The sequence below is a fragment of the Podarcis liolepis genome, assembly GCF_965112155.1.
Source record: "Podarcis liolepis genome assembly, chromosome: 1".
NCBI classification, from domain to species: domain Eukaryota; kingdom Metazoa; phylum Chordata; class Lepidosauria; order Squamata; family Lacertidae; genus Podarcis; species Podarcis liolepis.
This window is the reverse complement of record NC_139554.1, coordinates 4,414,608-4,431,026: the sequence shown is the minus strand read 5'-3', so window position 1 is coordinate 4,431,026 and position 16,419 is coordinate 4,414,608. Positions and strand designations below refer to the sequence as shown.

General features: G+C 44.8%; 1 protein-coding gene and 1 long non-coding RNA gene across 2 annotated transcripts in view; both read right to left on the bottom strand.

The window, feature by feature from the left end:
• Nucleotides 1-16,419, bottom strand: part of LOC310712974 — an 84,344-nt gene that overhangs the window by 8,759 nt on the left and 59,166 nt on the right. The gene's annotated exons all lie outside the window — the stretch shown is intronic.
• The window catches only part of ERO1A (endoplasmic reticulum oxidoreductase 1 alpha), a 34,328-nt gene that overhangs the window by 7,744 nt on the left and 10,165 nt on the right, over nucleotides 1-16,419 (bottom strand). The window contains exons 4-12 of the mRNA XM_083515488.1: nucleotides 15,428-15,469; nucleotides 13,358-13,434; nucleotides 12,081-12,154; nucleotides 8,973-9,093; nucleotides 6,238-6,284; nucleotides 5,689-5,706; nucleotides 3,978-4,004; nucleotides 3,633-3,725; nucleotides 2,143-2,389 (exon numbers count right to left, since the gene is read on the bottom strand). Coding sequence (XP_083371614.1) covers nucleotides 2,143-2,389; nucleotides 3,633-3,725; nucleotides 3,978-4,004; nucleotides 5,689-5,706; nucleotides 6,238-6,284; nucleotides 8,973-9,093; nucleotides 12,081-12,154; nucleotides 13,358-13,434; nucleotides 15,428-15,469 — 746 coding nt within the window. The remainder of the gene's footprint in view (nucleotides 1-2,142; nucleotides 2,390-3,632; nucleotides 3,726-3,977; nucleotides 4,005-5,688; nucleotides 5,707-6,237; nucleotides 6,285-8,972; nucleotides 9,094-12,080; nucleotides 12,155-13,357; nucleotides 13,435-15,427; nucleotides 15,470-16,419) is intronic.

Below are 16,419 nucleotides of genomic sequence, written 5' to 3'. Positions count from 1 at the left end.
TGGGGTATCCAGCAGCTGGTGTTGAGAAGCATTGCTGCCGTCAACCGGGGAGACATCCTGGCTAGAAGTCATCAATAGCCCCCTCCTCTGGAATTTGCCCAATCCTCTTTTAAAGCCATCCAAGTCCGTGGCCATCACTGCTTCCAGTGGGAGGGAGTTCCACAGTTTAACTCAGCACTGCGAGAAGGGTTTTTCTTTCCTCTGTCCTGAATCTTCCAACATTCAGGTTCAGTTCTAGTGTTAGGAGGAGAAAAACTTCTCTGCCCGCGGAGTGGTGGGGAGGACTTCCTGATCCTGAATGGGGCAACTGTGCCCCTGAAGGACCAGGTGCGCAGCCTGGGAGTCATTTTGGACTCTCAGCTGTCCATGGAGGTGCAGGTCAATTCTGTGTCCAAGGCAGCTGTTTATCAGCTCCATCTGGTAGGCAGGATGAGACCCTCCCTGCCCACAGACTGTGTCACCAGAGTGGTGCATGCTCTGGTTATCTCCTGCTTGGACTACTGCAATACGTTCTACGTGGGGCTACCTTTGAAGGTGACCCAGAAACTGCAACTAATCCAGAATGCGGCAGCTAGACTGGTGACTGGGAGCGGCCGCTGAGACCATATAACACCGGTCTTGAAAGACCTACACTGGCTCCCAGTACGTTTCCAAGCACAATTCAAAGTGTTGGTGCTGACCTTTAAAGCCCTAAACGGCCTCGGCCCAGTATACCTTAAGGAACATCTCCACCCCCATCGTTCTACCCGGACACTAAGGTCCAGCTCTGAGGGTCTTCTGGCGGTTCCCTCACTGCGAGAAACCAAGTTACAGGGAACCAAGCAGAGGGCCTTCTCGGTGGTGGCACCCGCCCTGTAGAACGCTCTCCCGCTAGATGTCAAAGAGAACAACTACCACCAGACTTTTAGAAGACATCTGAAGGCAGCCCTTTTTAATGTGTGACATTTTAATGTATTTTTGATCTTTGTTGGAAGCCACCCAGAGCGGCTGGGGAAACCCAGCCAGATGGGCGGGGTACAAATAATAAATTATGATTATATTTTTCCAGGCCATGTATAATTTTATAAACTTCTACCATGTCAGCCCTTACTAGCCTGTTCTCACTCCCCCTGCAGCCCCCTTCCACCAACCAACCCCCAAATCTGCTCTTGAGGATTGGGAGTCCCTCTGGAACAGATTTGGCAGCAGAGGGAGGGCAAGCCCCATCACGTATGAGACAGATGGCAATATGTCGTCACCAACCTCAAATCTATCACTACATCCAGGTAATTCAAATTCTGCACACCGAGAAAAACACACACATAAAGCAAAATAGCTTGACAGGAAGAAATGCCACAGACAGAATAATTGCCACACACAGGAAGAAGGAGGATTTAGTTTTCAGTGCCTCATTTGTAGTTTCATAAACCATTTAATGTGTCGACACGAATGGAAGCTGTTAATATTGCAGTTGTTGTCTTAAGTGATTGTTTTCTCGACTGGAGTGTAATTGAAATTAATAAGATTTTAGAACGCAGAAATAAAGAATATCAGCAAACCATCAATTCTAGCACATGGGGTGGGGGGCACCTAAATTATATAATTTGGTATGTGAATGATTGGTATTAGCAATTGTATTGTAATATGGCATTGCTATAATGAGGCTAAAGGGACGCGGGTGGTGCTGTGGGTTAAACCACAGAGCCTAGGACTTGCCGACCAGAAGATCGACGGTTCGAATCCCCGTGACGGGGTGAGCTCCCATTGCTCGGTCCCTGCTCCTGCCAACCTAGCAGTTTGAAAGCACAAAGTGCAAGTAGATAAATAGGTACCACTCCGGCGGGAAGGTAAACGGTGTTTCCGTGCGCTGCTCTGGTTCGCCAGAAGCGGCTTAGTCATGCTGGCCACATGACCCGGAAGCTGTACGCTGGCTCCCTCGGCCAATAAAGCGAGATGAGCGGCGCAACCCCAGAATCGGCCACGACTGGACCTAATGGTCAGGGTCCCTTTACCTTTATAATGAGGCTATTATTGGGCTGTAATTGAAAACTAATAAAAATTATTATAAAAAAGCAAGCAAAAGAGCTTGCTGCCACCTCTCCCTTCCTCAAGACACCCCCCCAACCCCTCCCACCCACGAGACCTCAAGCCAAAGCCACTTGCTTGGTTAAATGCAGGATTTCCAAAAGGCGGCTCTTGGTTTCTTCATCCTGGCTTTCGGCCCCCGTGAACAGCTGGAAATCGGGGCGCTGGAAGTACGGGAGGGCTTTGGACAGGGCCCGCAGCTCTATCAGGTAGAGGAAGTAGAGATTCTTCAACCGCCTGGGACCCTCGCCCTGAGTCAGGACCTCATCAAAGCGCTGCTGGAACTCCGTGATGTTGTGGCCCCAACGCTCGGCTGCCCACGTGTCTTGGGGAAAGGAAAAAGGAAAGGCGTCAAAGGATTCTCAGCCTTCTTGGAACATTCCCTCCCCTTAGGGTTTTGATCTATGGGCTACTTTTAAAATGAGGCTGCATTTAAATTGCATTTTAACCTGTATTTTAAATTGGTTTTTTTCACCCTATTATGTTTTTACTGTAATTTTACTGCTGTTAGCCGCCCTGAGCCTGGCTCTGGCCAGGGAGGGTGGGGTATAAATAAAATAATAATAATAATAATAATAATAATAATAATAATAATAATAATAATAATTACTACTACTACTACTACTACTACTACTACTACAGTGGTACCTCAGTTTACAAACTTAATCTGTTCCGGAAATCTGCTCTTAAACTGAAACCGTTCTTAAACTAAGGCACGTTTTCCCTAATGAGGCCTCCCACCTGCAGTGCCCTTCCACCGTTCGGACTCTGTTCTTAGACTGAAGTAAAGTTCACAAACCGGGACACTACTTCTGGTTTGCGGAGTTCGTAAACCAAATTGCTCTCAAACAGGACTGTCCTTAAACCGAGGTACCACTGTACAGTGGGCACTCGGCTTGCGAACGTGATCCGTGCGGGATACACGTTCGCACCCTGCGTCTGCACACGCGCTGGTTGTGATTCGGCGCTTCTGCACATGTGCAAAGTGCGATTTAGCACTTCTGCGCATGTGCGACTGCCAAGACTCAGAAGTAACCTGTTCTGGTACTTCCGGGTTTCGGCAGCCCGCAACCCGAAAAAACGCAACCTGAAGCGTCTGTAACCCGAGGTATGACTGTATTATTATTAGTTAAATTTATATACAGTCATACCTTGGTTCGCGAAGGCCTTGTGAGTTGAATATTTTGGCTCCCGAATGCCGCAAACCGAGTGTTCCGGTTTGCGAATGTTCTTTGAAACCCAAACATCTGACTTGGCTTCTGATTGGAGCTTCCTGCAGCCAATCGGATGCTGCACCTTGGTTTCTGAACATTTTGGAAGTCGAACGGACTTCCGGAACGCATTCCGTTCGACTTCCGAGGTACCACTGTTCAGTCATACCTTGGAAGCCGAGCGCCTTGGCTCCTGAATGATCGAAACCCAGGAGTGTTCCAGTTTTCGAACGCTTTTCAGAAGCCGAAGGTCCAGCGCAGCTTCCAGTTTGGCTGCAGGACGCTCCTGCACACAAACAAGTAACAGCAAAACAAGCAAAAAAACAATAGCCTCCCAAAGGAATTAGAACGCAGTACCTTCCAAAAGGTACCTGGCGCTGAGATGGATGTTAATGCTGGCATGGAGGCCCGAAATGAGCCTGTAGAAAGCCCTCTTCTCCACACAGACACCTGCAAGAAATATTCAGAGATATTGAAAAAGAAACGAAGAGAGCACACCTGCAGCTGAGAGTATAAAAATTGGGCAATGGAATAAATGCAGCGTAGGTTTCTAAACTGTGTTTTAAACATGCAATCTGCAATTTGGAAGAAGGGTAGGTAATACGTTAAAATAATGCTAATGCTACTAATAACAACGTTGTAATAAATAATACGATATTGCCTTGGTTATCGAGGGCGAAGCAAACAAGAAAAGGTGGGTACCTTGCAGCCAGCTGTAAAACATGTTCCCTGGAAATACAGAAACAAGACACTAGTCAGAAGGATTCTTCCATGAGAGAAAGGTGAATGTTAAAAAAAATAAATCACATTTGTTGCATGCAAAGCAGAGGTTGTAATTGGCCTCTATCAACCTCCTGCCTCTTCCAGATATTTTACACTGGCTCCCAGTACGTTTCCAAGCACAATTCAAAGTGTTGGTGTTGACCTTTAAAGCCCTAAACGGTCTCAGTCTAGTATACCTGAAGGAGCGTCTCCACCCCCATCATTCTGCCCGGACACTGAGGTCCAGCTCTGAGGGCCTTCTGGCGGTTCCCTCACTGCAAGAAGCCAAGTTACAGGGAACCAGGCAGAGGGCCTTCTCGGTAGTGGCACCTGCCCTGTGGAACACCCTCCCACCAGATGTCAAAGAGAACAACAACTACCAGACTTTTAGAAGACATCTGAAGGCAGCCCTTTTTAGGGAAGCTTTTAATGTTTGATGCACTACTGTATTTTAATCTTTTGTTGGAAGCCGCCCAGAGTGGCTGGGGAGGCCTAGCCAGACGGGCAGGGTATAAATAACAAATTATTATTATTATTATTATTATTATTATTATTATTATTATTATTATTATTGACTACAAGTCCCATCAGCCACAGCGAGTGCAGCTCCAAGTTGGAAAAGGCTGGGCTAAACACAACAGCCCTGCTAGGATTCAGACCGAAGGGGACCTTGGCCGCAGATTATAAACCTGACTTCCAACTTCCCTGGTGCTTCTAGATGCTGCTGGCATGGCCAGTGGTCAAACGCGATGGGAGCCGGGGAGAGAGGCTTTGTGCTGGCCATCAAGCGATGGCTTTTTCCACCTGCCTCGCCCCTCACTCTCCAGCCCTAGGAGGCTTCAGAACAGAGTTGCTGCCACAGACATTATATATCAGGGGTCAGCAAACTTTTTCAGCAGGGGGCCGGTCCACTGTCCCTCAGACCTTGTGGGGGTCCAGATTATATTTTGAAAAGGAAAAAAAATGATCGAATTCCTATCCCCCACAAATAACCCAGAGGTGCATTTTAAATAAAAGGACACATTCTACTCATGTAAAAACACGCCGGTTCCCAGACCATTCGTGGACAGATCGTAAGGTTGGTGGTTCAAATCCCTGCAATGGAGTGAGCTCCCATTGCTCAGTACCAGCTTCTGCCAACCTAGCAGTTCGAAAGCACGTCAAAGTGCAAGTAGATAAATAGGGACCGCTTTCTAGCGGGAAGGTAAACGGCGTTTCCGTGCGCTGCTCTGGTTCACCAGAAGCGGCTTAGTCCTGCTGGCCACATGACCTGGAAAGCTGTCTGCAGACAAACGCCGGCTCCCTCGGCCAATAAAGCGAGATGAGCGCTGCGACCCCAGAGTCGTCCGTGACTGGACTTAACGGTCAGGGCTCTTTTACCTTTTCATTGTATTCTAATGGATGAATATTACTTTACTCGATATAAGTTGTTTATTTCAAAGTTATGTTTCTATTATGATTTGTGTGTGTGTGTGTGTGTGTGTGTATTCGACCAGATTCTTATAAAGTGTGTGAAACGAAATGAAATGCAAAAATGTTGAGGTCAATGCTGTACTGTCCTGGAATGTGGAATTAATTGACAGCAGCGACTAGGGGCTTTCTGTCCTTCGTGAAATTTGTCCTTCTCGGCCCCAGCTGGAGAGAGACTCACCTTCATTTTCTCCTGCAGCTGCAAATTTAAGAAAAAGATAATGTTACCACTCACACTACACTTTCAAAAAGGAGCGACAACTTCCCCCTGCATGTCTAGATTATTTGGCTGACCACCTAAGATGAGGACTAAGTGTATTCTGCATTATAAGATATTAAAATTCTGCATCCCAGTCCTGCATTATTATACAAATTTGCATTTCCTGTCTTATTTGACTGTATCTTGCCATAATGGGGAATCTTATGCAGCCACTACACAGCCATTGCCAGCATACGTTTCAAGTCTAGATTTGCATCCACAGGGACTAGAAACTCTACTTTTTGGTTCAATGAAAATTGAAACCCTGGGGATTCTGAAATCTGCGGCTAATTCCAAACCGAATTCCTCGCTATCTTTCTGCACACCTGGCAAAATCTTCAGGCTCTTTAACCGTTCTCTCATTTGTATCAGCTGCTTTCCCCAATTTTTATTTTTTTAAAACGGTATTTCTAAAAAAACTGATTTTACAGCACTATCAAGCAGGCAGTGTCAAACAAAATATGAACTCACCTCTTCCAGAAGCCAAGGGATTTAAAGGCCTTTTTACAGACTGAGGTCTAGGAGACAAAGAAGTATTTAAAAAATAAATAAATCAAAAGGGTGCTTTAATTTTTTTAAAAAAACATTTGTACCCCACCATTCCATCAGATTTCCAGGTGACATACATTTCCCCTCCAGAAACAATTTCTAATAGTGAAGATGATGGAGTTTATGGAGCTGGCTGATCTCACCGGGAGAATCCACGACCAGAAAGAAGAGGAACACCAAGAAGACTAGAAGAAATTTAAAGACTATTTGAATAAATATTGTAATATTAAAGATATGCAACCACTTGAAAGAAACAATTAGGCCTAGGATTAAACTGGAATTAAATTTATAAAGAAGAAAATGTACGATAAGGAAAGTTATGTAATATGATTAGGACTGTGATATGGTCTTTTGAAACACTGATATTGGAAACTGCTACATATAATTACTAAGAAATTCAGATGGAAGAGATTCGAGGAAGTCAAATACTATGTTTATGAAGATGGATGGTATTTAATTTTAATTAATTAAGTGGTAATATGCTGTATGTATCTTTTTTCTTTTTTCTCTTTTTCTTTTATTCTTTGTTTTTATTATTGTTTTTTTTTTCTATGTTTATCTACTGAAAATAATAAATATTATTTGGGGGGAAAAGAAAAGAAATGATCTCTAATAAAAAGCCATCACTAAAACAAGCCAATCGACTGTGGGAAAGAGCAAACATTCTGCTAAAAAGGCCAGGGAAACAAAATTGTGCTGACTGTTCCCAGAAGCCCAAAGACAGCCTGCTAAAGGTACATCTCTGCTTGGGTGGCTTTCCACCAACAGGGTGCCACCACCGAAAAGGCCCCGTCCTAGGCTGCCCTTGGCTTAAGCTCTGAAGGAAAAAGTAATCTGTACACAATTCCAATATTTCACAGATGAGATACAATCCTTCCATCATGTGTTAGGGAACACATCATGCCAACTCTTTAAAAGAACTTCACAGGAATCTTGTCCGTTTCTAGAGGCAATTCAGAACGCAGACTTACAAAGCCCATGTTTTGGACTACTGCAATGCGTTCTATGTGGGGCTACTTTTGAAAGTGACCCAGAAACTGCAATTAATCCAGAATGCGGCAGCTAGACTGGTGACAGGGAGTGGCCGCCGGGACCACATAACACCGGTCCTGAGAGATCTGCATTGGCTCCCAGTATGTTTCCAAGCACGATTCAAAGTGTTGGTGCTGACCTTTAAAGCCCAAAACGGCCTTGGTCCTGTATACCTGAAGGAGCGTCTCCACCCCCATCGTTCTGCCCGGACACTGAGGTCCAGCTCTGACGGCCTTCTGGTGGTTCCCTCATTGCGAGAAGTGAGGTTACAGGGAACCAGACAGAGGGCCTTCTCAGTAGTAGCGCCCGCCCTGTAGAATGCCCTACCACCAGATGTGAAGGAAATAAGCAGCTATCCTATCTTTAAAAGACATCTGAAGGCAGCCCTGTTCAGAGAAGTTTTTAATATTTAATGCTGCACTGTTTTTAACATTTGATTGGAAGCCGCCCAGAGTGGCTGGGGAAACTCAGCCAGATGGCAGGGTATAAATACTATATTATTATTATTATTATTATTATTGCGAGCCAGGTGCCTGCAAAGTGCCTGCTTATTGCGGCAGCCTTTGCTGCGCTGGCTGGGGGTGATGGGAGTTGTAGTCCAAAAAAATATGGCGGGTGTCAGGTTAGCAAAGGTCAGCTTACTCCCCACTGTGAATCTTGCCCAGTTGTCAAGATAGTCATTCGACATCTTAATTCAACACCTGCGTCTATGGAAGAAAGGCAAACAGCAGCACACAGCAGGGTCTTTTTGGCTGTGGCCCCCTGGGAGTTGGAACACCCTCCCCTTAACCATTTAACCTATCGCCTGCCATGATCACAGCATTTTACACTGGTGCCCAAAGCCTATTTGTTCAAGCTTTTAAACCGAGTTCTTTGTATTTTCTTTCTGAAACATTTAAAATTATGGGCGCATGTCAGCATTGCCGTGGCCTTATTTTATGGGTCATCGGGCGCTGTAGGCTTTTTGGCTGCTTTTACGGCTGCTTTAGGATTAGTTTGTTTTTTGCTTTTATTTCTCGTACGGATTTTAATTTTTTTGTTAAAGGTCATCTAAGAAAGCAGATTTGAGAGGCAGGCGATAAGCTTTTTTATGATTTATAATGTATTTTTAAACGTTTTAAAATATAATTGCTATTACAAATGCAAATGCAATCCATTAGTAATTAATTAATTAACAAATCACTTCCTAGGAGGCATTTTGAAGCCACCTCAAAATACAATAAAAATATTACAGATGTTACAGGTATAAATACAATTTCAAATAAAATGCAACCTCTTCTTCTTTTTCTTCTTCTTCTTATTATCTTGTAATTTTATTCTTCCTGCTTTTATTACTGTTTTTACTATTACTTTGAACTTGTTTGTTTGAATAAAAAATTACAGACAATTTATACAATTGGATATAACCTTATACACATTCATATGAATAGACAAGGCTTCCAATAAAAACATGCAGAGCACATGCACTTTTTTGATAGCAAACGTTATGCTTTCTATTATTGGGCGATAAGCATTTTATAAACAAGCAAATAACCCCATGGCAGGAAACCATGGGCTGTAAAAGGATGTGTGTGTTTTTTTTAATTTAATAAATCTCAGAATCCAGCCACTCAAAAGGAACCTACTTGAAACAGTTTTCTTCATAGATGCTGTTCCAGATCTTCCATGCTTCAGGTCCCTTGTAGCCCGTGTAACGTTCTGGATTGAGAAGCAAATCCACGTACTCCGCTTCTGGAGACTGGATATCTAAGAAAAAAGACATTTCCGTATTTTAATCAGAAAGACAGAAGAAGAAGAGTTTGGATTTGATATCCCGCTTTATCACTCCCCTTCAGGAGTCTCCAAGCGGCTCACAATCTCCTTTCCCTTCCTCCCCCACAACAAACACTCTGTGAGGTGAGTGGGGCTGAGAGACTTCAAAGAAGTGTGGCTGGCCCAAGGTTTAGACTCCATTTTAGGAACATTTCAAGGATTATGGACTGTGTTGGTTGTATCAAATGTTGTCTTTGGGGGAAGCTGCAAGTAAATAACAGTCCCCATATTTCCTTCCTTCCCTCGCTGCTATGTGTTCTCCAGCCAATAACCTTCTTGCTTTTGAAATTGCCTGGTCTGAGAGCTCAAGCAAGAAGACTCATGCAATATCTCTGTTGCAGAGCTGTACCGTTTCAGTCTGCAAGAAAGGAACAGGATACTGACCTCTGTAAGGCTGTGGATAAAGGTAAAGTGATCCCTGACCATTAGGTCCAGTCATGACCGACTCTGAGGTTGCGGCACTCATCTCGCTTTATTGGCCGAGGGAGCCAGCGTACAGCTTCCGGGTCATGTGGCCAGCATGACTAAGCCACTTCTGGCGAACCAGAGCAGCGCACGGAAATGCTGTTTACCTTCCCACCTATTTATCTACTTGCACTTTGATGTGCTTTCGAACTGCTAGGTTGGCAGGAGCAGGGACCGAGCAACGGGAGCTCACCCCGTCGCGGGGATTCGAACCGCCGACCTTCTGATTGGCAAGTCCTAGGCTCTGTGGTTTAACCCACAGCGCCACCCACGTCCCTGTAAAGCTGTGGATACTCCATAGGTAAAACTAAAGGTAAAGGACCTCTGGACGGTTAAGTCCAGTCAAAGGTGACTATGGGGTTGCGGTGCTCATCTTGCTTTGAAGCCGAGGGAGCCGGCGTTTGTCCACAGACAGCTTTCCGGGTCATGTGGCCAGCAGGACTAAACCACTACTGGTGCACAGAGGACTGTGACGAGTGCCAGAGTGCATGGAAATGTCATTTACCTTCCTGTTGCAGTGGTACCTATTTATCTCCTTGCGCTGGTGTGCTTTCGAACTGCAGGGCTGGCAGGAGCTGGGACAGAGCAACAGGAGCTCACCCTGTCAAGGGGATTCAAACCGCCAACCTTCTGATAGGCAAGCCCAAGAGGCTCAGTGGTTTAGACCACAGAGCCACCCAAATATCTTTTTACACACATATATATAATTTTATTAGTTTTTTTAACATACCATTTTCAACAATAATTAAACCTACTTTTACATCTTATTCAATTTTTTGACTTCCATCAGTCCTGTCTGAAAATTTCCCAATCTAATCTCTTAGTATGCATTTCTTACTTTCCCTATTACATTTCAAACTCATAACCAATATCTCTATCTTTTTCTACTTTGTAACACTTTGTATATTTCTCCTTACAAAACTTCTTGCAGTCCTATTAGTGTAATTTGTTGGTTGCAATTGCTCTTTAGATAGTTCATATACTTCTTCCAATCTTCTGCAAATCTCTGGTCCCACAAGTTTCAAATCCTTCCTGTCATTTTGTCCGATTCTGCATACTCCATTAATTTCGTCTGCCATTCTTCTTTCGTCGGAATTTCTTCTTGCTTCCACTTCTGGGCTAACAATACTCTTGCCGCTGTGCACCACCCAAATCTCATATATTATTCCATATGTTCTTATGAACATAGGAAGAGCCTGTTGAATCTGGCCAATGCCCTATCTAGTCCAGGATCCTGTTCTCGCAGTTGCCAGCCAAATGCCTGTGGGAAACCTGCAATCAGGATTTGAGCACAGGAGAAACTCTCCCTTCCTGTGGTTTCCAGCATTCAGACGCATCAATTCCTCCAACTGTGGAAGCAGAGCAGAGTTATTCTGGCTAATAGCCATTGATATTTTGATTTACTAGCCCAAGGTAACCCAGCAGCTGCATGTGGAGGAGCAGGGAATCGAACCCGGTTCACCAGATTACGAGTCTACCACTCTTAACCACTACACTATGCTGCCTCAACAAAGGTCCATATAGTTAAAGCTGTGGTTTTCCCAGTAGTGATGTATGGAAGTGAGAGCTGGACCATAAAGAAGGCTGATCGCCGAAGAATGGATGCTTTTGAATTCTGGTGCTGGAGGAGACTCTTGAGAGTCCCATGGACTGCAAGAAGATCAAACCTCTCCATTCTGAAGGAAATCAGCCCTGAGTGCTCACTGGAAGGACAGATCCTGAAGCTGAGCCTCCAAGACTTTGGCCATCTCATGAGAAGAGAAGACTCCCTGGAAAAGACCCTGATGTTGGGAAAGATGGAGGGCACAAGGAGAAGGGGACGACAGAGGACGAGATGGTGGGACAGTGTTCTCGAAGCTACCAGCATGAGTTTGACCAAACCGCGGGAGGCAGTGGAAGACAGGACTGCCTGGCGTGCTCTGGTCCAGGGGGTCACAAAGAGTCGGACATGACTAAAGGACTAAACAACAACAGCCATTGATAGCCCTTTCCTCCTGCAGGAATCTGCATAATTCCCTTTTAAAGCCATCCAGCTCGCTAGCCATCGCTGTCTCCTGTGGCAGTGAGTTTCACCGCTGCACGACGATTGCCTGAGAACAGCTACTGCTTGCCCCACACGACTGGGCATGTGGAATACTTATGAGCTCTGTTTATGTCTTTGCCCTGCTCTCTCTCTCTCTCCACACACATCTTCCTTTTTCATTTTTACGTCCCCCCACCTCCACCAGCCAGGTTCAATTTGAGGGTTTTTTAAAGCCGATGTCAACAGCAACAAGGCAACAAACAAACAAATAATGTTGCTGTCCCTATTTACGCAACACGAGTCTAGAAGAATTTGGGTTTTTAAAAATAAAATTCTTCCAGCTGCGTTAATCGCAGTTCAAATAAACCCCAGGAAATACCCCAACTTGGGAGGAAGGTGGGACAGAAACATGTTAAACCACAAGAGCCAATACCGTCCACTTCGCAAAAGCTGTCTGCAGAATCATCGTGCCGAGTCCATCGAATCACAGCCCTCGCCGTTTCCTCACTGCAAATCAAGCAAGGAAATATTTGTCACTAGATGTTTCATTTGTCCCAGGTTATAACATTATTACATAATATTAAAAACAATTGGAATAACTCATTCGGTAGAGGATGGAACTCTTAATCTCAGGGGCACAGATTCGAGCCCCAAGTAGGCAAAATATTCCTACATTGCACAGGGCTGTAACAATAACAACAATAATTACTATTACCATTATCATTCCATTTATATACTGCCCTGTACCAGAAGTTCCCAGGGCGCTGTACAACATTAAAAACACATTACAGAAAAACCTTATAAAAAACATGATGACAGACAGCCTAATAGTAAAATAATCATAATAAGATAACCATTATAGGTGACCCTTGTGGTCCCTTCCAACTATACAATTTTGATTTACAGTGGTGCCTCGCAAGACGAAAAGAATCCGTTCTGTGATTCTCTTCATCTAGCGGTTTTTTCATCTTGCGAAGCAAGCCCATTGACGGATTAGCGGATTAGCGCTATTAGCGGCTTATCTGCTGATCGGATCAGTTGATAAGCGGCTTAGCGGCTTAGAAAAAGGGGGGAGGGGGGAAAAACCAGCAGGAACTCGCAAGACATTGTCGTCTTGCGAAGCAAGCCCATAGGAAATTCGTTTTGCGAAGCACCTCCAAAACGGAAAACCCTTTCGTCTAGCGGGTTTTCCGTCTTGCGAGGCATTCGTCTTGCGGGGCACCACTGTATGTGGAAATTGTTTCCCATTTGGTTGTGTATTTTTCTGATGTGGTTTATTTATTGTAATTATGTAAATCTTGTTATGCTGTAAGCCGCCTTGCGCATTGTTTTTTTAACTGTGGAAAGGCGGCATACAAATAAAAAATGATGATGGTGGTGGTTTAAACCACTCTGGGAATTGTAGCTCTGGGAGGGGAATAAAGGGGGTCTCCGGAAAACTCTCTGCACAAACTCCCAGGATTCTCTGGGAGGCAGACATGACTGTTTATAAAGTGGTATCGTAGTGATTTAGGTGTGCGGTGCAGTTGTGGCCTTGCAGGTGTGATTCGGACGCTTCCTGTCGCCTTTGTGATCTTCAGGCGCCCGCAGGATTCGAACCAGCGAGAAGGGAGCTTGCAGGAAAGTCTCTGCAGATTTTGGGGTTAAGAAACACCAGCAGCTACCCTGCCTCACAGGCCGCCCCAGTTTTTCGAGATGAAGACATCACACCTCAGGGATCCATCAACGGCTCCAAGTCTCTCAGCTTCTTCGCAGTCCTCCGCGAGGTGGGCAGCGGCTTCAGAATACTGCAAAGCAAAACAACACGTTTGCTTTCAAGCTGATTAGAGTCCACTGCCGTGCGGAAAGCCACCAGGAGTCACTAAACCCAACCGAGGCAGAAGAAAGCTACCAGCCGGCCCACGGACCACCCAGGAAGTCACATCTACACCTATCCAGACCACCCACGTCGCAGCTTTGTGAGCTGGCCAAACTGGTGCGGCGACTTCTCTCTTTTTTTGTATTTTTATTAAAGATTTTCTTGATTTACAGATGTGTAATGTCTCTCTCTTGTATTTTTCCATGTAACATTTTTACAAATCAGTTTCATTTGTTGAGACATTAGGAAGAAAAGGGCGAAAGAGGTGGAGGGAGGGAAGATGGGTGGGGTTGGGGTCGGGTGGCGCTGTTTCTATTTTACTTAATATATGTGGGGTTTTGTGTCAGCGTTGCTTGTGCAGGTTCTTTGCTGTTCACTTGTGTTCCTTTGGTGGTGAGAGAGGTTGGGATTGGCCTAGGGTGTGGTTGTTCATTTGTGGTTGGCTGTGGTGATCTTCGTTTTCACGTGTGAGTGAGGTGGGTGGGTGTTTTGGATCAGGTTAGCCATATTGATTTGTATGCTGTTGGTGGATTTTTGTCATTGTCTTGTTGGGCTGTGTATGTGATAAAGGGGAGCCATACCAGGGTGAAGGCGTCTTCTTCTATTTGTCCTCATGTCAGTTTCTGTTTATTGGTTAATTTTTCTAGTAGGGCTGTTTCCCATACTATTTGGTACCAGTGGTCCATGCTTACTCCTGACAGGTCTCTCCAGTGTCTGGTTATGGTGTTTCTGGCTGCTGAAAGTAGGTGGGTTATGAGTTCTTTGTGGTGTAAATGGGCATTGTTATCTTTGAAGATGTTTAGTAGGGCCAATTCTGGGGTGAAGTCTAATACTTGCTTAGTTATTTTACATATTTCTCGTATGGTTGTTGTCCAGAATAGTTGGGTTTTGGGGCACTCCCACCACATGTGGAGGTATGTGCCTGTGGAGGTGCACCCTCTCCAGCATTTTGGTGAGGTTCCTGGGCGTATTAGCGCTAGTTTTCTGGGTGTTAGGTACCACCTATAAGTGAGTTTCAGTGTGAGTTCTCTTCTTTTCGTTGATATGGATTTAAAGGGGGGTTTAGACCACATTCTGGTCCATTGAGTGGGGTTAATCTCATAGCCTAGGTCATTCTCCCATTGTTTTGGTGAAACGACTTTTGTGGGGGAAAGAGAGGGTGCGTTTGGTGAAATCTCATGGGTGTGAACGCCCCGGAAATAGCTAATCCAAGAATGGTGTGCAGTGGCATTACGTGGGTTGCCAGCATTCGGGGGCACACGGAGGGACGGGGTTTGGAAGGAGGGAAATGAATGGCGTACGCATGCGCATTCAACTGCCTAATGGCATCTGTGTTACCCAGGAGATCGGAGTCGCAGAAATAAGAAGGGTTGTTGCATTGCCTGGTTATGTCACTGGTTCGCACAGCGAAGCCGTTTTGAACAGAGCCCAGCAACACAACTGGATGTTGAACTTTTGCACCCTTAATCATTCTGTACCCCACGCTACACCATTGATGGTATATAGCGATGTTAAATTAATGAGAATATTGGAAAATTTTCATTTAAAATAAGAGAATATTCATTTTAATGCATTGAAAATGATATAATTAGTTCATATACATGTTTATTTGTGGGTAAACTTGTTCAGATGGCAACCAAAAACTGTACAGACACTTTTATTCAATGGGGCAATGAAGTGAATTCACATTCTTTGGGGTTTTTTGCACCAGACTTGAAACTGAAAATTCTACGTAAATGGCTCACGTTAATCCCTAAACCTGCCACTAACTGATAACACCAAGGTTGCAGGTTCGATCCCCGTAAGGGATAGCTGCATATTCCCTTCCAACTCTACAATTCTATTATTCTTCCCCTAGGACAGGGCAGAACTAAGTCACAGTCCAGTAGCTCCATTTTGCTCGGGACCCTCCCAGGACTTACCTTGTTGTGACTCTCCGACCTAATTCTGCCAGGGACTTCATCCTGAAAAGAGAAGTTGCAAAATAAAATCCCATTTCATTGTAAGCCATTTCCCATTATTATTATTATTATTATTATTATTATTATTATTATTATTACCCTGCCCACTCTGGGTGGCTCCCAACAGAACACTAAAAACAGAATAAAACATCAAACATTAAAGGCTTCCCTAAACAGCCTTCAGATGTCTTCTAACAGTCAGGTAGTTGTTTATTTCCTTGATCCAGCGCTGAGGACCTTCTGGCGGTTCCCTATGGCAAGAAGCAAAGCTACAGGGAAGCAGGCAGAGGGCCTTCTCAGTGGTGGCGCCCACCCTGTGGAACGCCCTCCTACCAGATGTCAAAGATAAGAACAACTACATCTGAAGGCAGCCCTGTTTAGGGAAGTTTTTAATGTGTGACATTTTAATGTATTTTTAAACTTTGTTGGAAACCACCCAGAGTGGTGGGGGAACCCAGCCAGATTGGTGGGGTGCAAATAATAAATTATTATTATTATTATTATTATTATTATTATTATTATTATTAGGCTGCTTTGGTGCAGGTTTTCCCTGTTTGGTATTATGTAAATTTCATAGAATCAAAGAATTGTAGAATTAGAAGGGATGCACGGATGTCAGCTCCTTCTCCCTCGTTTCTCCCTGGCCTTGCTTGGCTCTGTTTCCGTTTGCCCTCAGCCACTTGGAGTTTGCTATCACGGTCCCCTCTCGCCAGGATTTGGCACAGTTTGGCAGCCCCAGATGCACGAAGAGCAGGAGGAGGAGGAGGAGGAGGAGAAAAGAGAAGGCGCTAACAGCCATCGGCAGCCCTCTTCTCCATTAATTTATCCAGTCTTTTAAAACCATCTCAGCTGGAAGACGCAAGATTTACCCACCCGGGAAGAATGGCAGATGAAGTTGATGGACTATATGGAACTGGCGGAAATGACTGGCAGAATCCGAGACCAGGGAGAAG